General features: G+C 35.8%; 1 protein-coding gene across 1 annotated transcript in view; it reads left to right on the forward strand.

Annotated features, from left to right (window-relative positions):
- Positions 1 to 26,598, forward strand: part of MBD2 (methyl-CpG binding domain protein 2) — a 65,005-nt gene that overhangs the window by 24,721 nt on the left and 13,686 nt on the right. The window contains exon 3 of the mRNA XM_069467984.1: positions 7,228 to 7,365. Within this exon, the coding sequence (XP_069324085.1) occupies positions 7,228 to 7,365 (138 nt within the window). The remainder of the gene's footprint in view (positions 1 to 7,227; positions 7,366 to 26,598) is intronic.

The raw sequence follows: 26,598 nt of genomic DNA on the forward strand, positions 1-26,598 counted from the left end.
TTTTGGCTAATTTGAGCCATGCATTTAGATACTGATTGGATAAAGACTGCTAGGAAGCAGAATGTGAACAGAAGAACTTTAGCCATGTTATTAAATAGACTTGCGGATGAGAATGATTTGTTCAGTGTGATGCTGGGTTTATCATAAGTTGGTGCTTCAAATGTATCCAAATGTGATAGAACCTTTTGAGAGGGCCTGGGTTTGGCTGTAGTGTTAATAATGAAGGTAGATTTGGGGACATAACTGCCCATGCTATGGCTTTGACAAGATTTATTTTGGATGCCCAGGTTTCTGTGGACAATCGCGGTCTGTTTCACTAAGTTTTATAGGTCCTGAAGAGTCAACCAAACTTGTAGACTCCAGGTCAGTGAAAGAATTAAGTCCAGCAGAAAACCATTTGTGTGACCGTTTCCACAATTCTCCCAAGGATTCTAAGGCACTTTTCATTGTTGGCACTTGATTTTGTGGAAGGGCATTTACTATTGGCTACTGTACATGTTCTGGAGCAAATCTGCAATTACTTTCTGAGCATAGCCTTAATTTGACCTACGGATATCACTCAGGCATGCCTTGGTTTGAACCAGGGGATGGCTTTCCTGCTGGTAAAGCTTAATAGGTAGCATTTCTAAATTTCAATGGTATGTTAAATGACATGGTAATGCTAAAGAAATAGCTGCTGTTTATTCAGAATTTACGTGCCAATATGACTATAAGCTATAAATCTGTTTTGCTAATTGTTGTCTTCTCCCTACCCCCAGAATGTAAGTCTGAGATAGAAATTTTTCAAGACTGTATATTTGTCATCCAGTCAATGCCTGGCACATAGTAGACATTCAGTATTTGTTCAGTGAATGAAAGTTGCATTAGCAGCAGCAGCAGCATAACACATGCATTATCTTGTTTGATCTTTATAAGACTCTTATGCAAAAGCTATTGTTATTATTCTCACTTACAGATGAGGAAACTGACCTTATAGAGATCAAAATCTTTGCTTCTCAAATTGGGGCATGAGTATCTCTTAGGGCTATGTGGTGTATGCAATACCACAGAATTAAAATGATACTTAGAAATGTCAGTTTTATTTGAACATTTTGGACAGATAGAGCAACACTTTTACCTTAAAACAAACATGGCTAGTTTTTAAGATGAAGTGCAAAAATTTCATGAATTTTAAAGATAAAATGAGTCCTCGAGGCTTGAGCCCTAGAATATGTACAATTTGAACTGTCACAGCTTTCTTTCAAAGCCAGTTGAGAAGAATGGTATTTAGAATATAGTACGGTATAAGTCTCTGGTGTTCAAACTATGCTAAATGAAGATTTTTACATGGTATACATAGACATGGAGTGTTTTCAAGGAGTCCATTTTAATATCTTTAAATTCCATGTATATTCTTTCCTTCAATTGATCTGAGAATGTACCTATGATAGGAGTACCTGTAATTTTTTCCCCTAATTTTCCTTTACAGTCAACCTCTCATTTTAAAGAAGAGCACACTTCTCACTTGTCTGCAATATTACCATAGTACAAAATGTTTGATTTCAGGCAGGTGTGGTGGCTCATGCCTGTAATCCCAGCATTTTGGGAGGTGAGGCAGAAGGATCTCCTGGGCCTAAGAGTTAGAGGCTGCAGTAAGCTATGATTGCACCACTGCACTCTAGCCCGGGCAATGAGGGAGACCTTGTCTCCAAAAAAAAAAAAAAGTTTGATTTCCACTAACAGGACAATTTGAAATATCGGTTGGATTGAGAAAATGAATGACTAGATAACAGTTCTTCTACAAGGAAGGAATTTGCTTTCAGCAAAATTGAGAGGGCTTTATGTACATGTCAACTGATGAACATTTTTGGATGGTTCAGTATGTGATATTTTAACATGACTCAAAAGAAGTTCAGAGATTTGAGTGACATAGAATAAAACTTACTCTGTCTACTCATTTATGTGAGCAAGGTTTCTCAGTGCTGCATTTATAAAAAATGAAGAATAGGAATAGATGCTAAATCTTGTTCCATTCTAGTGATTAGTAATATTCAAGAACATAAAGTTATTTTTTAAAAATTCTTTTCATTAATCTATTTGTGTATCTAATATTTATCTTTTGTGTTTAAGGATTATATATTAAATTTTGTAATATGTCACTTTGGGTTATACACTAATAATTGTAGTAAACCAGAAGAAAATTTTTTTTATCACTAAGAGCTTTGTGGTCACAGAAATTAAAAAAAATAATAATTTCATGATATATAAATGGTCAATGAGGCTGGGCGCGGTGGCTCACGCCTGTAATCCTAGCCCTCTGGGAGGCCAAGGCGGATGGATTGCTCGAGGTCAGGAGTTCGAGACCAGCCTGAGCAAGAGCGAGACCCCGTCTCTACTAAAAATAGAAAGAAATTATCTGGCCAACTAAAAATATATATAGAAAAATCAGCTGAGCCTGGTGGCGCATGCCTGTAGTCCCAGCTACTGGGGAGGTTGAGGCAGGAGGATGGCTTGAGCCCAGGAGTTTGAGGTTGCTGTGAGTTAGGCTGACGCCACGGCAGTCACTCTAGCCTGGGCAACAAAGCGAGACTCTGTCTCAAAATAAATAAATAAATAAAAAATGGTCAATGAAAGATTTTCATGTTTAAAATAGGAAATAACTTTGAAATGGAATTAGTAATTTAAAGAGAAAAAGGAGTGAAATAAAATTTATAACCATTGAAGAGTTTGTCCATGTAAATGGGTGATGGTGGGTATATGTAGATTCTGTTAGACACATTTTAAAATGATGTAACAGTTTATTAAAGTATCAGTATTTAAAATACTTCTGATAAGTGCATCTTTTGCAACTAATTACATTAAATAAAATAGGAAATATTCCTAATGCCAACTTTAAAATGCAGGTGGAGTATATATATTTTCAGAATTCGCTTAGGGGGTAGAAATACAAAAAAGTATTTGACAACCACTGGTTTATGATACATGCTCTTCACCCGCCTCGTTAGATATTCTCTTTTGAGTCCTTAATCTAGTTAGATCACTGAAAGGTTACACAATAATTAGAGTACACTGGTTTAGGCCCTTTCAGAATCACTTTCACTGAATTGTCCTTTACATCTTATGTCCTTGGCTTTTATGGAAGGTCACTGAAAAAAGAAAAAGCATTTGAAATCTGCTTAATACTTGTTGTGATGTTGAGTCCCTTTATTAATTCTAGATTTAATACCAGGGCATTAATTGGTATGCTTTCTCCTTTCTGACTAGGGTACCTATATAATTTAATGTTTCTCTTTTTGCCCAGGCTGCTAGAAAATTCACATCCACATTTGATGCTCAGCTCTAGTATCACTATTGATCTTTTCAAAAGGAAAGTTTTTTTCTCCTTGTCCTTGATTTTCTCTTTTTAAAATTAATTTTTATTGCATATTTGTCCTTTGTGAGTGTATAAAGATACACGTCAAATACTTCTTGGAAAGAGATGAAGTAAAATTTTTTGAGATAAAAGAGATTAATTTTATATTCCTCCCAGCAACTAGGGGGATAGTAGAATAGATCCTCAAGAAAAATAAGTACTTTCAGCCTAATATACACATTGTAAAATTCATTAAGTTTTGATTTGAGAGCTAGCTTGTACACTTAGGAAATTTGTCAGAGTTTGGAAACTTTTAGTTCTAATATTAGAATGTATGTGTTTGCCAGTTTAATTTTGTAATGTAAAGAACTTATGCTTCACTTTTTCTTATGTTGAAGGGGGATATTTTGAATACATAAACAGCTTTGATATTGTCCCATTAAAAACTGTTTGCTTTTTAACTGTTAAGTTTATGGCAGATTGATTATTTAGAAAAACTCAGACACGCAGTGACTGGGCATGAATTAACAGTGACTCTTTGGCAGTCCTCAGGGGAGAGTGGTAATAAAATTTACTATTTTTGCGTCAGTTTCTGGGAAAACCAGTTAGTCCAGCTTTACAGATTACTCAACTTTACATGATACTGTTTTAGAATAGTAAAAATATTTTTCTATCGTCAGAACTTCTAGGCCAGTAAAAAGGAGAAAAACACTAAAAACCAAAACAAGACTGAGAGAAGAATAATGCAGGACACTCTTGAATAATGTCTTTTATTCCGTGCCCTGGAGAATTAATTGTATATGTTGAATATTTTAGCCAGTTTTTTCCTTTTAGTTTTTCTTTATTGTACAAAAACTTAAGTTCATGCAGAAACATCAGTCTTACCATTGTAGCATCAATAATTTTACATGTTCCATGCTTCATTCCAGTCTTCACAGATTCAGGATTCATAGTTGAGGATAGTTCCTGCTGCCTCCAGTTAACCTTTGTAACAATGAGACTCTCACAGGCTTGAATATGTTTGCTCATGCAAACAGTTGCATACTTCTCTGTCTCCTGATGCCACCTTGTTCTAATACCAGCAGAGCGTATCCTTTATTAGAGAACAAAAACATTAAAAACCCAACAAAGTATTGTTTAGTGATACATACTGATTACATCAAACTAGTGACAGGAAATGTTCTGTCATTTATGTGTTAAGCTTCTTTAGGATCGAATATTGACTACTATATTTTATAGGTTAGCTGATTTCATTGAGGGCCTCAGAATGCTCTAGACATCGTAAGTCAGAGGTGTCCAAACTTCCTTTGCGTCACAGAATTAGCAGGAGAGCTTTTAAAATGCAGACTCCTGAGCCTCACACTTCATAGAGGTGGCATCCTAAGTGGTTATTTTGCAGCCTGTCAGGCAAATTTGCACAAAATTTTTGAATTTTTTTTTTTTTTTTTGGTAATCCATAAAGATAAAGCCAAATACCTGAGAAATAATATTGTTAGAGTCACTCGAGCTGACTATATCTCTTAAAGGTAAGTACATACATTGGGAAAAAATTGAGGTAAAGGAATAACAAGTATTCATAGTACAGAGAAGAGGTGTGTGTTGTGTTGGGAGGGGAAAGGGTGAGGGCATGTTTAATAGTGGATCCAAATACTACTGTAGTCGTAATTGTCAGATTTATTGTGATGCTTACCTTTTTAGGCATGCTAATGTTCTTTAAGCAGAGGTCACAAACTCAATGCCTACAGGGCACAGACAGGTAATGCAAATGTGAGTTGTTGAGGAATGTTGCAGAAGGAGAACCTGAGGGCTCTAGTGGGCTGCCCTTGCTGATCATGTCCTATTGTTGCCAAACCAAGACCGATATTTTCAAATCTTTAGGCTTTTAAGACAAGCTAGAATTCTGGGTTTTACGTGAAGACTCCAGATTTTTAGAAGTTGGCTTAATTTGTTAAAGGCACTAAAAACTGAACACTTATCTATGGGTTAGGCTTGGTCCACCTGCCACCAATCTGCAATCTTTGTTTTTAGAGCAGTCCTTCTCCAGGTGTGCTCCCTGGATTATCAGCATCAGCTTCACCTGAGACCTTAATAGAAATGCACATTCCCAGGACTCATCTCAGACCTACTGGACCACAATGACTGGGGGTGAGGCCCAGTAATCTGTGTTTTAACAAGCCCTCTGGTTGATTCTGATACAGCCCAGGTTTGATAACCACTGTTTTGGAGCATGAAAGTGGACATTACAGTTTCTATCTGGATAAAAGTTCATTAAATATCCTGTAAATTCATCAAGCATATTTCTATATCAAAAATATATTGGTGCTGTGGCACATGCCTGTAGTCCTAGCTTCTCAGGAGGCTAAGGCAGGAGGATCACCTGAGCCCAGGAGTTCAAGGCTGCAGTGAGCTATGGTCATGCCAGTGCACTCCAGCCTGGGCAACAGAATGAGACCTCATCTCTGGGAAAAAAAAAAAATGTCAGATATATATGACCTTTTATATTTTTTGCCAGAATCAAAACACACAGTGATTAAATTGTGTTTTCTCCCTTTTCTTTTTCGTTGGAGTATTGCAAATGAACTTAATAGCAATTCTGTGCTACATTTTGACCTCACTAGAACACATCTTACATTGTGTTTACTGGTTGGTTAAAATTAGATAAATATATTACATGGCTTTCTGAAGCTTCAATTTTAAGTCTTTTCTTTGAAAGTATTAAATGTGGTACACTGTAAGTCCTCACTTAATGTCATTGATAGGTTCTTGGAAACTGTGAATTAAGCAAAACGACATACAACGAAACCAGTTTTATCATAGGCTAATTGATATAAACAACAGTTCAGTTCCTATGGCATATTTCTGGTCACAAAAACATAACCAAACTTCTAAATAAAGACCAAAACACTTCTAATGTTCAACATTGAAACAAATGTGAGCTCAACATACATTTAAGATAGATTAATAAAAACAAGTAAGATCATTATTTACCTGCTTATTTCAGTTCAGGGTCCAGGGTGGCCAGAACCTGTCCCTGCAACTCAGGGCACAAGGTGGGGATCCAACCTGGACAGGCCACCATCTCATTGGAGGGCACACACTTACCCATGCTCGCTCAGTCTGGGACTATGCAGACACGCCAGTGAATCTCTAATGTGCACCTCTTTGGAATGTGGGAGGAAACTGAAGTATCCAGAGAAAATCCATGTAGACAATGGAGAGAATGTGCAAAAAGAGAATGTCCACATAGACAGTGGTCCCAGCTGAGAATCCATTATTTTGTTCTCGTCGTTACAGTATTAGGACAGTGAACAAACTGATGTTATCCAAGGACCTGTTGTATATTAAAAATAAGGGATACCTCTTTATTTTACTACATATTTCTAAATTGAGTTCTGTTTGCTGGAATTAGGATTCGCATCCCTAATTATGTTTATCAAAAAAAAGGGTTAATTTGTAGTTTTATGTAAGCCTGGCCTCCTAACTGCTGATCAGGTGGTTTATATTTTAATATACAAGCATGTCAATATTTTCTTCCATTCTTGGAATGTAGAAATTGCTCTCCTGATTGTTATCCTTGAAGTGCTCCTTCCTTTTGTATAAACCAACATACTTGTTTAGTTAAAAGTCCTTAGTATCTTGTTAATCAAATTATGAATTTTATGTTGAGAATTTTCTTACATTTAAAGGTATGCAAAAAACTTGTCCTTTATTATGAGAAAACTTCCTGCATGTTTTACATAATAAAGTGCTTAAAAATGAACATTAAAGGATTGAAAATGCTGAGATAGCCTGAGAAGTTTGGAATAATCTGATTTATAGTAATAGATATTGAATTTTAAAAATCAAATTGTGTTTAAATATAATATTTATTAATAAAAACACACTTGCATTCACAGGGTAAACCAGACTTGAACACAACATTGCCAATTAGACAAACAGCATCAATTTTCAAACAACCAGTAACCAAAGTCACAAATCATCCTAGTAATAAAGTGAAATCAGACCCACAACGAATGAATGAACAGCCACGTCAGGTAAGGATCTAATTTGTTCTCCAATTTTACTTTTCAGATAAATTCTGGTATTTTTACCAGACATAGTTTAAGTAAATTCTGGTTAAAATGGAATGTATTTGGAAAGAAAATTGTTTTATGTCCTAGGCTATTACGTGAATACCGGAGAATAACTGTAATAATACAAAATTTAGGTTAAATATTCTAAGACAAAATTTTAAGAAGTTAATTAAAAATGAATCTAATATTATGGACTACATTTTTATGCCTTTTGTGTGGTAACTTACATAAGACTTGGTTCTGCTAAGCTTAGTTTTTTAAAGATTATCTTTTCAAGGATAATATTTCATAGAAGGATGAAGCATGTAGTTTGTGCTGCTTAGTTTAAAAATATTTTCTATTATTTGGAAGCTAAAGCCACTTTTTGTTCTGATTTCTTATTTCATGAAATCTGTCCCACCCCTTTTGAAAAACAGAATTAGATAAACATTGTCAATATGGTATATTGTCCTGTGACTTCCATTTTTGTATAAATTCAATTTATTTTTCTCTTTCTTTATTGCTTCAAGCTGTATTTCACCAGAATCTTTCTTAGGAAAAAAAGTATTATCTGCAAGGCCTCCCTGCTGCTTAATAATGCCATATAGCCAGGGGAGGGAGACTTGGCAAAATGCTTAATCCTTCCAAGTAATCTTGCTTATTCACTCCCTAACTGTGGTCAAAAAGTTTAGGTAGTTTGTGAATTTTTAGAAGCAATTGGGGTGAGGGAGTGGAGGGAGAAACATCTGTGCAATTTTTTTTTTCTCTCCTTTCTCTGCCTCCTCCCACCTAAAGATTAGAAACACTGGTTTACCTACAATTATCTTTTGCTCTCATGTTCCCCTTTTAGATGTCTCACTCCACCTTTTCATTTGAATTTTGTTTTTCACTAGTCCTTCAAGTGTCTCATCTCCAGACTTCATAAAGGATTGGGCCAAAACTTTCAGACAGTTGCTCTAGAAGAAACTACCTAAAAAAATTCAGTTCCCACATCCTCTGTAGTGTTTTTTCCTCTTCAGGTGAGCCAGGAAAACAGAAGATATTTGGAGCCACATTGGATCAGCATCTTGCTATAGATGTCTCAAGATTTGAAGTTCTAAACTTGCTTTACTGTTGGTCCCCAAGAGATTCAACAGGGGCCATGTAAGTGTATCACATCCAATATAAAAGATGCGTACCTGCATGTGCCTTTAGGCTCTTGTCACCACTTAGGTTTTCTTTGGGCCATTCAGCTTTCTGTGTGAGGCTTTTCCCTTCCGTTTTACTACCACACCCAGTGATAGTCACCAAACCCCGGAAGTTTTAGTATATTCATTACAACAGGGAAGGAATCCTGCCATTCTGAACTTTGCCCACCTTGATAAAGCCCTTCCCTGGTTATATTCTTTCTCGGATGCTGTCTAAAGTCTTGAACATCTTGTCCTTTGGCTTTTTAGTGATTTAAAAATCATTTCCTCACAAAGATATTTATTAATTGAAATTTTTGTAAGTATGTAATTGGGTAAAACAGTTTGCTTCAAAAACTCTGAAAGATCAAGAAGGTGGAATGTAATCTTTAACTGATAGTAACATTCCACATTGGAAATCTGAGTTGTCTTACTGAGAACAGATAGTATTTAATAGATTTTATCCTCATCTTTTCTTTGCCAAATCATTCTCAATATAGTCTATAAACCCTAATGTTTAAAGATCAATTGATTAGCAAATTCTGGTCATTTTAGCAATAATTTAATTATTTTCTGCACCTAAATTCAGTCACACATTTTAAAAACTGTAGTAAATCATTTACTGGGTGTTTATCTGGCTATAGAGTTTTTGGTAACCTAGAAATTTTAAAGTTGGAGTAACCAGACCAGTTGCTCCTTCTTCTTTGGTATGTTGAGTAGTTTTAATTTTTCCTTCTTTGATTATGGTTGATGAGATTATTCTTAAATGAAAAGTATGTGTCCAAAAAGCTGAGTCCCATTTCCTCCCTCTCCTCCTAAAAAACTTATGTCATTTTAACCCAGATCTTTTGAGGGTTTAATCTTCCTTTTAGCTTGCATAAACAGGAAGTGTTTAAAATTATTTAGCAGGCGACCTCTCCAAAAGCTGGGCTGTTTTTCACTTTATCCTCATGTTACCTGACATTTTTGCCGGATGCTTTTGATTATACTAAGACATTAGTTTTCTTTCCCCTTTCTTTATCTTCAATGTAAGAATTGGGGTAATATTTGACTACCGTCTCACCGATAGGATTCCAAAATATAAAACTGTACATTGAAGAAACTAGTAAAAAAGACAATTTTTGTACTAATGTTTTTAAAACCATGATCTGTCATCTTGACTATTCCAGTTTAGATTCAGGTTTGTTGGTAAAGGAAAGACGTTGGTTTTAATTATATTTGACATACATGTGGCAGATGACTGCTAATCAACTATTATTGAGGAGACAGCTGGCAAAATATACATAAGCAAAATGATTCTTCCTATTTTGCTACCCATTACTTAAATTCATTGAACTAGGTTGGTAATATAAATTGCCAAATACTCCATTTGGAGAGGTTATTTTTATTATACAGTAAATAAATGAATGAGACAATGAGGTTTCTATTTTTGAGGTTTCTACAGATATGTTTTTGTTCTTTAACCATATCACATTTTTAAATAAGATATTCAAGATAGTGCTATTATAATTCCTTTTAGAGTGTTGAATTTCAAGGCCCAGAACTAGGATTAGGTTTCTGAACCTTAACCTAGGCTCTACCTTGAATAGGTTTGAAGTGATTAATTTAGATGAGAAGCAATCATTAAAAATAACAATTCTATCTTTTAGAACGAACATCCTAGGCCCAGGTCATTACATGGCAGTCTAATTTGAATTTCTAGAAAATATATGAATTATGAATGTCAAATGTATTGACTCCTTGAAAATGCTTTAATTTTAAAAGTACAAGTTAGGGTATGTAAAAAAAAGGGCATTAAACAGAATTCAGCAGTGATTTCTGCCTATAATTAAAATCATAGGGCAGAGATGGAATTTGTAAAACCTGGTTATGATAAGTAGCCACGCATTTTTTAGTATAGCATCAGCATATTTGATGATTGCTTTTATTTTCATTAGATTAAAAATACATCTAGAGTGGGGAGGAGGGAACTCTACAAACTATCAGACTATTATCCCAAACAGTAAGATCATGGAAATGTCCTTATTTAGCCAGATACATAAAACACATCTCAAAATTCTCTTTAGTCTAATTGAATTGTGATTTTGTTGGTAAGGATGTCTTTCCTAGCTTACCTCTTCCAATATATGAAGAACTCACATTTCTGTTTCTTCCTTATTTCTTTGATGCTGTCATCTTTGATACTGTCTGGTATCTTCATAGCTTCTTTCTCTCTTTTATCCTCAAATCAAACAAACTTCATCTTTGAGCTATAACTTCTTTCTTTTAATTATTAGATTATAGGAGGCTGATAGGCTTTTGGTGTTTTCGGTAGTCTTTGTATATTAATTATATTTCTTATGGAATATTCACTTTTTTGTAGGAGTGAATATTTAAAGCCAGTGAAGAAGTGGATTTGAATCTTCCACTTGATTTTAGATTTTTTTCCTTTTATTTTGTTTTGCTAATTGTCCTTTCAACTTTTACTCTTTTTCAGAAGCCAGACTTTTCTTTTAGGATGAATGTTTTAAAATGTATTAGAAGAAAATTTTCAGATGAAAGATAAATTTTAAAAATGTGCATTTTAAAGACATTGTATATAAACAGTTTATAAAATAGTTTTCAGTCGTTAAAACCCAACTGAAAACTATTTTATAAACTGAAAATTAGTATTTATTACAGGCATTCTAGCAACATTTACTTCTTCCTAATCTCTGACAATTTTTTTTTATTAATAGTATAGTCTCATTATGTTTTTTATGATTGAGAAATAGAAAAGCTAAAGACAGTGTCCCACAGAGGATATTACATTCCTTTTCTCTGGACAGAGAAACTGGCTACATGGCCAGGGAAAATAGATGATGTGCCTTATACTACTTAAAAGCATTACTCTGGGTAATATTGGGAAGATGCCATGTACAAAGTGCCAAATAAATAGCACAGGCAAATGCTGTCCGTGTTGAAGAAGGGTGAGGTCACTATGGCTAGGAAGCTTGAGATCTTTAGAAAAGGTATTAGGCACATACTGGACTTTTTTTTTTTTTTTTTACAATATAAAAATTTTTTTAAAATAATATTTTACAATGTTTCCTTGGGCTAGATTTCCAGAAATATAATCAGTGTGGATATTTATGATTTTTGATACATAACAGCAAATTGATTTTCAAAGGGTTGTACCAAATTAAAATACTATCAACAAGTTATGTGCATTCCAGCTTCAGCTTGCCTTCTATGGCATTGAGTATGATTGATACTTTTTTGGGGGGGTAATGCAATAGTTGAAAAAGTTATTTCATCTGCAGTTTATATTTATTTGAATATTTGTGAAGTTGAACAGACTAAGGGATTTGTGTGAAATTCTACAAATGAGAAATGTTTAGAGAATTTTGAACTAGGGAGTAGTTTTTTTATTACTCCTATGAACTGAACCTAAAGGTATCTCCTGGTGGCCTAAAGCTAATTCCAACATCTATACTCCTCAGGTGCATCTTTTCAGAGACCTCACCCAACAGAGCATGTCAATTACCTTTCATTTTCAACTTCTCTCTAAGCTGGCTTATTCCCAAAAAGCATTTAATATATTCAAATCTTCGCCATCTTAAAACAATTATTCATTTTACTTCATATCACCTTTTAGCATTTGTTCTCTTTCTTTTCCTACTATAGCCAAACTTCTTGGTGGTGTGTGTATTTACTATCTACTTTACCTATTTCTCAGGTTTTCTGTCTCTGATATATAGCTTTTGTTCTCACTGTGCCGCCGAAACTGTTCTCATCAAGGTTGCTGACGATCCCTGCCAAGTTGAACGGGCAAGTTCCAGTCCTGAAATTACTTGGCCTGCTTTGGCATCAGGCACTGTGACTGCCCCTGCCTTCTGAAACACTCTCTTTTGTTCTCTGGCACTGTACTTTCTTGGTTTTCCTCCATACTTGTTTTTTCTCAATCCCCTTCTTAGTTTCTTCTTTCTTCGTCTTTTAAAATGATGGGGTTTCCCAGGGAATACTAGGCTTTCTTCTCTGTATGTGAACCCTCTATAGATGATTTCATTCATTCCCATGGCATCAGTTATCATGTCCATGGTAATGATTCCCAAATGTATATCTTTATCCTGAGCTTCAGTTGTTTGTATCAATTCACCTACTAACATTGTCCACTGGAAGGTCTCACCAGCAACTCTAATTTATCTTAGTAAACTCCTTCATCGCCTGGGCACCGTGGCTCATGCCTGTAATCCTAGCGCTATGGGAGGCTGAGGCAGGAGGATCCCTTGAGCTCAGGAGTTAGAGACCAGCCTGAGCAAGAGTGAGACCCCGTTTCTACTAAAAATAGAAAAATTAGCCAGGTGTGGTGATGCACGCCTGCTACTCAGGAGGCTGAAGCAGGAGGATCCCTTGAGCCCAGGATTATGTGGTTGTAGTGAGCTATAACAATGCCACTGCCCTCTACCCAGGGTGACAGAGTGAGACTCTGTCTCAAAAACAAACAAACAAACAAACAAAAAACAACAAACTCCTTCATCATTCTTTCAAACCTGGTCTTTCTTCTATGTGTTTTATCTCAGTGAAAGGACCACTGTCCACTTGACTGCCTACACCAGAAACCTGAGCATTGTCCTTGACTCTTCCCATCTTTCACCCCAAACATCTAGTTAGCCAACAAGTCCTATTGACCTTACCTCCTGAACATTGCTCCATCCCTATACAGGTAACTATCATTCCATCTCATCGTTCTGCTTACCTTATTTCCTTCAATTCATTCTTCATATTGCAGTCTAAAGCTCTTTTGACCTGAAGATGTGATAGTGTTATTTTGCTGAAAATTATTTAATGCTTCCTGTTGTTTTCAGGGTAAAGTCAAAACACCTGAACATAGCTTTTTAAAGTCCTTCATGATATATATGGCTTTTGCTTACCTCCCTGTCCCTGCTTTCTTCTCTGGTGTTACACTCAAATCACATGGAACTATTTTAGCTTTTGAATGCGCTGTTTATCTCACGCCCTTGCCCTTGTGTACCCTGACCATATTTCATGCTGTTCCTTTCCCCACCTTCAGTTGACTATTTCCTACTCATCTCTCAAGTCTGAGGTTAGATGTCACTTCATCTGTTCAGAAAACCCCTGATTCACCAAGTCTGGTGTTAGAGACTCTCCTTAGTGTTGTTCTTTCTCCGTTTCTGATTATAACTGTATTACAGTTATTCATTGCTTTATCCATAGTTTCTCTATCATGTCAGTGCCTAATCTGTAAATTTGTTGAATTAATAAATTAATTTATTTGTTATTCAAAAATTATTTATTGAGCCTTCAATGTGTACCAGGCGCTTTTCTAAGCAGTGAGGATACGGCAGTGAACAAAGCAGAGTCCCTGCTGTCATGGAACTTACCAGCTATTGTGATAGGCAGAGAGTCAGACAAATAAATATGTATATAACGTATCATGTTGTGATTAAGTGCAATGAAAAAAACCCACAGGAGTGAGGGAATAAATGGTCCTCAAAAGCAGAATATGGGGAGAACGTTCTAGACAGAGGTTTTAATCTAGCCATTGTGTGTTGTATGAGGACCAACTTAAGGCTAGGGGATCATTGAAGAAACTCTTATAGGAGGTTGGGCCATAAGTGATAAGAGCTTGTTTTATGCTGGTCATAAAATAATTGACAAAATTTATTGACTGTTCAGCTGTGCCTGTATGACGAGTTGTAGAATTAGGTAACTGGGGAAATGATGTCATTGACAGGAACATGGAAATACTAAAGGATAGCTCAGTATTTTTTTAAAAAATAATAAAATATGAATTTGAGTATTAGTATTATACTCTTAAAGTAATCAGTGGATGCGCAGGTAGTAAAAGGTGATGGGTTGGAGCCCAAGAGAGAAAAACCAGTTTGGAGATATGGACTGGTCAGTCTTTATGGGGAGGGTAAGGATTGTAGCTGAAACATTATATGTGAATTTTTAAAAAATTAAGAAATCCATAGCTTATTCATTTATAATCACCTCTAATCATCATGTATTTTTCTAGTTCATTTTCAAATATGAGAATTATCATGTGAAGGGATCCATGAAATTTTTTGAAAATTTATTATTTCTGTAAGTGACATAGGAATATAAATGAAAAAGAAAAGTGTTGAAAAAAACTTATTTTTCAAAACATACTTTACTACTCCAGCTCTTTAAGTCTTCTAGTCTCATTCCCAGAAGAATTTATTCTTAATTCTTGTCATTTCCCTTTATAATTACGTTCATATTTCTAATTAATATGCTTATTAGGCTAAGTCTTTGTTAATTTTAGGTATTCTTTCTTGATTTCCCCCAATGGTAGATGAGTATAGTTTTCTCTCTCTGCTCTCATGCTCCCAACATAGTTGTATCAGAGCTTAAATAGGTGAAATAGGGTTTGCATTTATTAAGATTGAAAACATTCCTGGACAGGACAAATAATGTCCTACCATCACCACTCCTTTCTCTCATAATTCCTTGTTGTTTTTAATCTTAATTATATGCTAGGTTTTCTATATAATTATACCTAATATTTCCTGATGCTTTAAAATTTCTGCCACATGCCCATCAATAATATTTTCCTTATGCTGAAATCGATGGGATTCCTTCTTGTGTTTTTCCTGGAGTCATCTTTGATCCCACTGTGGTCTGGATTAATTCTCTGGTCTCGATAAGCAGCTGTAGCTCGGACTTCCTTTCCTTTGCTGTGCATCTGTGTTGGAATTTGTTTTCTGGATTTCTGTCTTCCTTTGTCATAATACTTCCTCAGTTGATAACAAATCTTCCAGTAGCTTTTTAATAGAATATAATAGGAGGCAAAGTTTTTGAGAACTTGCACATTAGAAATAACTTTATTTCACCTGGACACAATCAAGTTTGTCTAGGTATAGGAGCCTAGATTGAAAATTGTTTACCATAGAGTTTTGAAGGCATTGCTTCATTCTCCTCTACCTTCTTGTTCCTGATGAGAAGTCCAATGCCATGCTGAATCTCTCTTTCTTTTATGGCCTTTTTCCCCCCGCTCTCTGAAAATGTTTAGTATATTTATGATTTTTAAAAATTCACTAGTATGTCCCATGAAGGTCTTTTTCCTTCACTGTCTAGGCACTCGGTAGGTGATCTAGAGATGATTCCTGTCCTTTGTTAAGGAAGTTTTCTTGTGTCCTTTCTTTTATAATTCCCTTCTCTCCTGAACCCACCTAACTTTCCATTCTTTCTTTGTGTAAACTGGATATTAGTCATCTTAGAATTTTCCTCTAATTTTCTTACCTCTGTTTTTGTATTTTCCATATTATTATTTTTGTTCTACTTTCTGGGATTTTTTTCTTGATTTTTAATTTCTAGTCCTTCAAATTTTTTATTTTGGTGATCGTATTTTGAATTTCCAGCAGCTCTCTCTTGGCCTTTGTATATAAAGTTACGCTGCTTTTGTTTCATGGATGCAACCTCTACTCTTTACTTGAGTATATTAATTACAGGGATGTTTTTTATTTGTTTAATGTTAGAGTTTTTTCTTGCTCTCTGCATTGACTGTTTTTTTTTTTTTTTTTTTTTTGCTTGTTATTTTGGGTTCTGTTTTTCTTGTTGGCTGTTAAATTATTGCTTCAGTGAACATTCTAGCACATGTTTTTAGTTGTGGGTTTATACCTACAAGTAGAATTGCTGAGTCATAGAGTATGCCTCTGTTCAGCTTTGTTGGATACTAAGACATAGTTTTCTAAAGTGGTTATACAAAATGACACCTCTACTAACAGTATACAGTTGCTGCAAATCCCTGTCAGTACTTAGTATTATCAGCCTTTAAAATGTTAAACATTCTGACATGTGTTTAGGAGTATTTTCTTATGGTTTTAAATTGCCTTTCCTTGGTAACTAGCAATACTGAGCACTGTTTATATGTTTATTGGCTATATATATGTCCTTTTTTATGAAATGCCTGTTTAAGTCTTTCATGTATTGTTCTATTAGGTTGTTTGTCTTTTTCTTGACTAGTGGAAGTTCTTTATATATTTTGGATATGAGTCCTAATATTTTCTCCAAACTTGTGGCTTATCTTTTTATTCCCTTAATGTTGTCTTTTGAGAAATATAAGTTTATAATTTTAAGAAAGTCTAGAGATGGGATAGAAACTGGGAGGGTGTGGTGCTTCTGGGGTGCCAGCAATTTTCTGTTTCTTGATCTGGGAGGCAGTTACCCGAGTGTATTTACTTTGTGAAACTTCAATGGGCTGTATGCTTTATGTTCTTTACACTTTTCTGCAATCAAACTTCAATGAGCATAATTTATCAATATCTTCCTTTTTTTGTTGTGGCATGTTTAGGAAATTTTTGCTCACTACAAGGTTATCAATATATTCCCTTATGTTGTCTTTTAAAAGCTTTGTTTTGCATTTAGATCTACAGTCCATCTGAAATTAACTTTTGTGTATGATGTGAGCTGGATTTATTTTTTTCCCATATGGATATCCACCTGACCCAGCACCGATGCTTGAAAAGACCATTCTTTTTCCATTGCTCTGCATTGTCACCTTTGTCATAAATGAAATGCTTATAAGTGTGAAAGTCAATATTTGGACTCCTTGTTCTATTCCTCTGATCTGTTTGTACATGTGAATGTGTTTCTATCTGTTCTATTGTATTGGTCTATTTGCTTATTCTTTCCTAATACTACACTATTTTAATTACTATAGCTTTATAAAAAAAGTCTTGATATCTAGTAGTCTGGGTTTTGAAGCTTTGTTATTCTGGTTTAAGATTATCTTGTTATTTTTGGCTGTGTGCATTTCCATGTATACTTTAGCTTGTCTGTTTTTCTCCAAAACCTGCTAGGGTTTAAATCTAGATCATTGAGAATTGATATTTTTATAATATTAAGTCTTGTAATCCCTAAATCTTATATATCCATCCCTCCATTAAGGTTTTATAGTTTTCAGTCTAGAGATCTTATACATCTTTAATTGATCCTGAGGTGTTTGTTTTTTGATGCTACTGTAAATAGTATCATTTACAAAATTTTTATTTGCTAATTATCTGTTGCTAATATTAGAAATAAACTGACTTTGTATATTGACTCTATATTCAGTTATCTTCCTAAATTTATTATTAAATCATCTGTGATTCTGTTGGACTTTATACATGAACAAACATGTCATCTGCCAATGAGAGTTTCATTTCTTCCTTATTGATCCTTCAACCTTTGATTTTTTTTTCCTTGTCTTATTTCACTAGCTAGGATTTCCAATACAAATCTTGAATAGAATTAATGATAACAGATATTCTAGTCTCATTCATGACCCCAGGGAACATTTTTAATGTTTCTCCATTAAATGTGATGCTTGCTGTAAGTTTTTTGTTAAATATCCTTTGTCAGATTAAGGAAATTCATTTCTGCTCCTATTGAACTAAAAATATTTTTCACGAGAGAATATTGAATTCTGTTTAATTCTTTTTCTCTACCTAGTTAAATGATCAAATAATTTTTATTCTTTATTTTGTTAATATAATGAATTATGGTGATTGGTTTATGTGATGAATTTCACACTTGATATTTTTGAATGTTAAATAGATCTTGAATACCTGGATCAAGCCCACTGTGGTCATGATATATTATCATTTTTATCACTGTTTAGATTTACTGATTTGGTTTGAAATATTTTGCATTTATATTAATGATCAGGATTGACTTGCATTTTCCTTGTCTTGTAATTTTCTTCTTAAGCTTTAATATCAAGGTTTTGCTGGCCTTGCAAAATGAGCTGGGCGGTGATCCCTATTTTTATATTCCCTGGAAGAGTTTCTGTAAAATTGGTTTTTTGTTTTGTTTTGTTTTGTTTTACATGTTTGGAAGAATTAATTGGGAAGGCATCTCAGCCTAATTTTTGTATGGCAAAGTGTTAAATTGCAGATTCAGTGTTTTAAATAGATACATGGATGAATATTCATATTTTCTATTTCTTCTTATACCGGTTTTTTATAATGTGTTTTTCTAGGAATTTGTGCCTTTCATAATTTTCAAATTTAGTGGTATAATGTTGTTTATATATTTTCTAACAGTATTTTAAATGTTTATAGTATTTATTGTGATATCCTCTTTTCTCTGGTATTGGTATTATCTAAATGAAAGACGGAGTGAGGTATCAGGGAGACCTTTCCTCACAAGTTTTGAATTCAGTCTATATATGAGCTTTTCCTCAAGGAACGTCAAACTCCAACTCTATCAAATTTATTGATAAAAACATTTATTTTATAGAAGTTATATCATTATAATGGGTTATGCTTTGTCTTTTTTGACACTTGTTGCCTTGAAATAATCTTACAGAAATATTGGGATTTTTTTATGTTTATATTTGCTTGCTATTTCTTTGCACTTTCTTTTTAGTTTTAGCTTCTGAGTCTCTTTATTTTTAGATAGTTGCATAAAACATGCAGTTGAGTTTTGTTTTTTTAAAAATCTGATCTGAAGATCATTTTTTTAAACTGCTGAATTTACCATTACATTTATTGCCGTTATAGATATGTTTGGTATTAATTCTATCATTGTGTTTATTATATACTGTTTTTAATATTTGTTGTCAGTTTCTGGTATTTCTATTTTCTGTGGTCTGGGTTTTCCATTTAAGTTCATACTTCTGGTAATTTTGAGGATTTATAACTTGATTTTAATTCTAGTAGTTGCTTAATATCACATTTTAAATAGTGCATATCTACTTCTATTTCTTGATTTACTGGCATTAAAAAGGGAATAGTGTCTATCAGTATCTGACTATAAAAAATTAGAAATTAATTTACACTATTGAAATTAGTTTCAAGAAAGCATTTCTGAAGGGCATCTCTTCTGATAAACAACTAAGGATAGATTTTTATATATTAGAGATGAAAGTTCCTGCAGTTGCATGGGTTTTGAAATCATAAATTCATTTATTCAACAGCATATATTATTGATTATATTACAGATGCAGTATAAACAAAAATCAGACATGTACCCAGTCCTCATAAAACTTTCAATCTATTAAGGAAAACCAACACTGAACAAATAATTCCAAGTATGCTGACATGTGACAAATCTGTGAAAAGTAGTGAAGGGGCATACCTAAGTCCCTCTATGAACTGATGTATCAGTAAGAAAATTATTATAATTTTTTCTGCGGGAGCAGCACATGAAAAATTTAGGTACCATGAATGATACTCATACAATAGTCACCTTAGGAAAATTATACCTTTTCAGGCATTTGACAAGTTTTATATGCCCACTGTGTGTATGTTAGAGAGTATTCATGGCAAAGTTTTGAAAAACAACTACATCAGATGGTTACTGCACCTCCATCTTCATCAGCCCTAATTTTTGCCTTTTGCTCTGTTGTTTTAGCCCAAATTGTTATCTTTTGCCTTAAGAGATCACATTGTAGTTTGCACAGCAACATGAATCAAGCTTTCCCTTGGTTTATGTAATAATTTTCAAGTCCTTATCTAGCCCTCTCTTCCTAGGCCACCCTGACAGGAAAAGGGGGTAACTCATGCTTGACCTTTAATGTTTGCAGGTCATGGTATTTAAGTTAAATTGTTTTTGCTGATCATAGCTAGACAACTCTGACATTATATGGGGTTGATTTGAGATAGAGCAGTTTGTAAACTGGACAGTGTGAATTTCTTCTGGGCAGGAAATGCTGTTCATCTCTGTAGCTCTAACCCTGTGTCTTGTATATTTAGCTTTTTAAAAGTCTGTGAACGTAAAGTGCACATTTTCTGGCTTTTGTTGTAGTCTACAATTATGTAACAGGATTCTTTATTCTTTGATTAGATTTAGTAAATGCCTTATGAAAGTGAGTAAGATATTCACCGAATTTATGAAATCCTAACATTAGAAGAAATTCTGAGCAATTTGATAAAAATTTGCATTTTCAAAGAATGTTCTCATATTTTATTAGTGTTCTGATAACATTCTGAGATAGATATGACTGTTATTAGTATTTCTGATTTACTAGTAGAAATACATCCAAAGAGATTAAGTGATTTGCCTGACTGAACATCTATTTAGTGACTGAGCCAGGACTAAAGCATTTAGCTACCAAACTAGTAGTCTGTCATCCTGTACTCCCCCTACTTAGCCATAAGTTCGTCCCACAAACATTTGAGTGCCAACTATGTGTCTAGCATCATGCTCTTGACAAAGATTGTGCAGATTAAAACTCTTAAAATGGTGAGTTTTTTTTTTCTTTTTTTCTCCCTTTTTTCTTTTTAATTATTATGGGTACATAATAGTTGTAATAATTATGGTAATTTTTGCTTCTTCTGTTTTACAAGTATTAATATTTTTGTCCTCACATACTTTCCAAAGTATATCACTTATCTTATGTGTTTTAAATATTTTCTATTACAAAAAAGAAAAAATGCTTATAGTCTTCATTCTTTGACAATGAATGTTAGACATTTAAGTTTTTGCCTAACAGCAGCAGAGAATACAGAAACATACAGAACCATCGTGAAAGGCAGACTTTCCTGTCTTCTGACAGCAGTTGAATGCAACAGTGAAGTACGGCAGAGGGGACTTGAGTTAAGAGTTTGTTTTGATAATTAGAAGGTTACTGTGAACTTGGGCAAGGTCAGTGTTAGGATAATAATAGGGGCAGAGCCTGGATTAGAAGGAAAATACTGAAGGGAAAGTGAGGAAATTAGAAGGTTTCTCTACTAGTAGGAGGAGAAAGATGGAGACAGGTTGAAGGGGAAGCAGTGTGACTATGGACGTGCATGTGGTCTGTGTTCAAGTGTATCTGTCACTTCAAGGGGAAAAGCCCAGGGAGAGGAAGGGGCAAAACGGGAAATGCGAGGAGTTGGGCAAATTGATGGGCAGGATGGGGAGGAGGCAGGAGGCGATGTGAGCACAGGTGCAGGCGGACCCTGGGAAGGCAGCGGGTACTGACTTCTCTGAGAAAGGAGGAAAGCTGGGGTGGGGGGAAAGGCTGATATGTGTAGGGGCTCAGGACCTTTAGGCTTAGGCTCTGGCGTTTCTGGTTTGCTATAGAGTCAATTCTTACAGGCTTCTTGCCTTGGGGGCTGATATTCATCTTATAGTGTTTAAACAGTAAGAAATAGGAGTTTAGGTATATAGGAGTTTTAGATGAACTTCAGTTTTATTATTGAAATTTAGCATGTTTCTGTTTGCTCAGTTTAATTTTGCTCTAATGGAGATTATAAATTCAAAAGGGAAGATGCATTTTTAGACACTATATGATAGCTGAAATATGTCTTAAGTTTTCCCTATGATTCAGTTTGGTGAGATGCTTTTTTCTCTGAATTTTGTGGTAGAATTAGCCAGGCCTACTGATTGCTACCTCCTGAGAATTTATGGAAATGAACATGTTCAAAGTCAACCTGTCTGTTCTATTTTGCTCTTGTGCCTATACTTGAACACCTAAAGTCATTCTGAATGGAGCCGTGCCTTTCTCGGTAGACAGGGACGGATTTGCATGTGATCCCTGATCCTGTGGTACATAGCAGAGCTCCCGCTAAAATCTGTACGTGCAGATGCTTTCTAATGTATGGGTTGTGATATAACATTTCATGTTTCAGTTATTTGAAACTTTACAGCTTCCAATAAAAACGATACCATCATCTCAGACCCACATATAAATGACCATCTAATCTAAAGTATATCTGAATTATTAAAAATAATTATTGTTTAGAATTATGTTTCTATCAGCAAATACATTGACTTTCAATTTCCAAGGTAAGAAGTATTTCTCCCACTTGTGCTTTATGCTACTCACCAGAATGCCTGGGTGCCTCACCACTTCCTCGCCGTCTGGCGGTGAAAACAGAGGCACCCAGCTCCGAGCCACTTAGTGTTTCTTCTAAGGCCCAGGAATGAGGAGCTGAGACAGAGACTTGAAAATTGAGAGGAGCTGGTTGCAGTGATGGCATATACAGTGGAAGGCCGCCCTTCCTGCCCCTGCTGTTATCACCCTCCTGTCTTCCTATCGTCTTTCTCTTTCTCTGGACCAGTGGTTCTCAACTACACCCGATTTTCCTTCCCCTCTACCTCCTCCCCCCACCCAGGGACATTTGGCAATGTCCAGAGATATAGTTTGGTTGTCACAACTGGGGTGGTTCTACTGACATCTAGTGGGTATAGACCAAACATGCTCCTAAACGTCCACCCCAAAATGCCAAGAAATGTTACGACTGAGAAATTCTGCTCCAGACCCTTGCTACTGGTTAGGGGTGTTTTCTTCCTCCTCGATTCACTGCAGTACAGAAATGTAGTCTGCGCTCCCTGATTCTCTCCTACTTTCTCTTCTTGAAACAAGCTCAAAGCCCTTTTGAGGTTTTTCTAAGGGCATCACTATCATCGCAACATGGACTAAAAATAACAAGAAAATTACAGTTTCAGGAAATTTTAATTAAAAGCTATCCATGTTATTCACTGGACTTTAAATAGAACAAAGTTCTGATCCTTTTCCAGGCTTCAGTCCTTTCCTCCCTTGGTGGTCTCCTCCCTCCCTGGGCTTCCCTCCTCCCTTACCCATGCTGTTCCGCTGTGGGGGCCCTGGCAGTGATCCTGCTCCTCCAGATGAGGAACGACAGGGATGGAAAGTCCTTGGGTTACTTTAATGAGGAGTTAAGGGAAGGTTCCTCTGTATTGCGTGGATCCAGCCAGAACTATTTTCTGCTGTCCTCCTCCTTTTAAGAAATTCACAGGATGAAATTACATCGCATTTGCCCAAGTACTACTGCAGATAGCATAGGGGTCTCCTTTCTCCAGTCTTCTCTCCTTTCTACCTCCGCGCTAGACTTGCCACCAATGCCAGCTTTGTGGACACACGATCTGTACCATTGCACAGGGCCTGGAGCTTAACAGGGCCCCTCACTCTGAAGGAAAGGGCCCTGCCTGGCTTAATGCTCTGCTGTTGTTTCCTTGACATTCTTAATATTTTTTGAGCAAGGGGCCTCACATTTTTATTTTATTCTGGGCCCTGAAAATTATGCAGCCAGTACTGCTTACCAAAGTACTCCTAACTAACCTGGTGCCCAGTCTGGCTTGGATAAGAGGAGGAAGAGGAAGAATTTTAAGATAATCGTAGTAGCGAGAAATTCCCAGCCGAAAATCTGGGAGGGAAGGGTAGATTCAGATGCATGTGCTCAGATTCTTGATTTGCTAATACTTACCTTTCAGAGTTGATTATTTTTGCTTTGTTTATACGTACTGATTTTAATAACATGACCAACTACTTATTAAGTGCTCTTGTATGATCAGCAGTGTGCTACAAGCCGTAGGTGAAACAAAATAGTAAGATGATAGTTTCTGTGTGCTGGGCATGGTCAAGTGTTTATAAAACATACTCATTTAGTTTCCATAACCCTTTGAAATTGTTTTTATTGTCCCATTCCCTAGGGCAGGAAACTGATACTTAGAGAAGTTCGGGTAGTTGTCCAAATTTATAAAGCTAGTGACAAAGCAAGGATTTGAACATAGGTCGGCCAGATTCAAAAGCTCAGTCCCTTTCACTCTGCTACTCAGAAGTTAGATGTTCCTATCCTTGGAGTTAACTGTTAAGTTGAAGTCATGAGTATACATGGAAGATCAGTTTCTTTTTGTCTAGTGACTTTTCTAAACACTATACAGACACGCCAATGCTTTTCAAATTGAAATAATGATGGATGAAAATAATGCTGGTATGTTTGATGTAGATGCTTTTTAATGTCCTGAGAAGTAGCTATTAGTATAATTAATCTAAAACAGTATTCTTATAGAAGAAATTCAAAAGCCTTCAGTTATATATGCTTAGTAAGTCACTCCCTCTCTCCTTCCCTTTTTGAAGTACTGGCTTTCGTGCCATTGTTCTTGTCACTTATCTGGAAGTGTTTTCTTGCAGTAGGGGTCTCAGTCTTTCATTTCCACCCACCAAATAAAAATTTGGTGTCTATGTGGTTGGTATTTGCAACTGGGGTCTGAGAAAGCTAATTTGCAGAGAATACACATTACACTAATTCTTTGGTTTTTATCATGTGAGGTACTCCAGGTTACATTTTTGTATCAGCTTAAAACTCTATGCCAGTCTTTACCTCAAAAATAAGCCTGGCCTTCGTAATTTTGCATAAGGAGGAGGCAGGCATCAGGCATCTATTGCTTACAGTTGACAACTTGCACAGTTTTTATTGCTTAGCAGTTAGATGGATTCATAGTAATTCAATAGTTTTCTTAGCATTTATCGATCTATCATCAGCCTTTGATGTCATGAATAGAAGGGTCTGAGGCTGCCTGTGCCATATGATCGAACGCAGAGCCAAGCACGTAAATGCTCTTTCAGAACTTTTGCTGTTAAGGGCGAGCTGTTTAATCATACTGACCTGAGTTTTAATTTCAGCTGCACCACTGATTAGTTGTGTAAACTTTGGTCAGTTACTTAACCTCTCCAAGCTTCAGTTTCCTTATCTGTAAATTGGAGTAATGCCTTCTCCAAAATGCTGCAGGGAAGATTAACTGAATTCCGGTACATAAAGCACTGCACACAGTTCCAGGCCTGTGGGCTTGATGGCTAAGTGGTGTTTGCCCTCCTCTTCTGCTTCCTCCTCTTCCTCCCCCTCCTCCCCCAGGACAATATGCCTGGGGCATAATGTCACTGGGTAAAACAACTCTGGACAAGCCCTTTCTCTGTGTAACCTAAACAGTTAGGTATACTTTTAAATAAACTTCAGTACGTCCTCTTGCAGTGAAATAAAAGGGAGGCAAATATCTCCTTCCTCTTGTCCTCTGCAAGGAAGAGGATGGAATGATATATTTTTTTATCTTTTGGCACAATTAGGAATAAGACTTGGAGATCTTGGTGATCACTGGACACCACCTCCACGTGTACACTACCCTTCTCTCAACACAAACCAAACCAGTCTTTCTCATACTGAGATCCTTGACCTGCAACAGAATCATGAAAGAAATCACATAACAGAACAAAATCAAACTAGCTCCCTAACCCCAGACCTACCGAATAGAACCTCTGGGGATGATGACCTTGGAATACACATTTAAAATAAGCCACCTTGGTTATTGTTCTTTATAAAATCATTTAGAAACACTGGCCTGTACTCTCTGTGTCACCTCCTTGCTTTTGCTTAAGCTATTTCTTTGGATTGGAATAGGCTTTCCTCTTCTATATGCCTATAGAGTTCTTATACATTTTTCAAGAACTGCCTCTTTCTGGAAGCCTTCCCAGATTCTCCCAAATTGGAGTTAATTTTGTATTTTCACTGTCAAAGTTCTTGCAGTCTGCCTTGTAGAGTTTTGCTTGTTTTCCACCAAAAAGTAAGTAAGCTCCTTGAGCGCAGCGATAGTCCAGTATCCTGCCAGCCGTCCCCGGTGCCCAGCAAGATGCCTGGCATGTAAGGGACACTCAAAGAATATTTGTTGAAAATTATTGATCCTCTAATTACTTTTTCCTAATAAGCCATTCTCTTTTGATTTTCCCCAAAGAGCACAAACCTCTTCAGAATACATATTAATAAGCTCAGGGTGATGAAAGATAATAATAAACATTATCAGCCTCAGTTTCCAGATCACCAGAAGCGGGGTTTATATTTGTGTGTGGGTGTGAGGAATTGTTTGCAATCTCTGTGTCTCCCTCTTCCTCCTCTCCGGATATTCTTGAAAAAATCCACCAAAGCTCCAGTTAAATCCACAGCAATTAAGAAAAGAAAACGCTAAACTTGTATTCCGGGTTGATTTTACTTTCAGTAAATGGGTTTGATTATTGATCTTGCTAAGAAAGCAGCCGTTGTCACACACCGTCATGCGTGTCCTCTAGGACACTAAGACAAAGTAGATGCCGCTGTGCTTCCAGTCATGTCCTGGATGTACTTACTAAGTGCAGAGGACCGTGAGGAGAAAAGGTGTAGAGATGAACTCCAGTGACTAGTAAGATGGTTTCTCCTAAGATGCACTGCCCGGTCACCGATATTTTGGGCACTTTTGTGGTTTTAGATGACTGTTAATCCCATCTTGTGCTTCTCCCTCAGTCATCTGGTTGCTTCCATAGAACATTGCCCAGGCCATTGGCATTATAAGCTTATGCACATGTGGAACT

The sequence above is a fragment of the Eulemur rufifrons genome, chromosome 5 (genome assembly GCF_041146395.1).
Source record: "Eulemur rufifrons isolate Redbay chromosome 5, OSU_ERuf_1, whole genome shotgun sequence".
In the NCBI taxonomy this organism is placed as follows: Eukaryota; Metazoa; Chordata; class Mammalia; order Primates; family Lemuridae; genus Eulemur; species Eulemur rufifrons.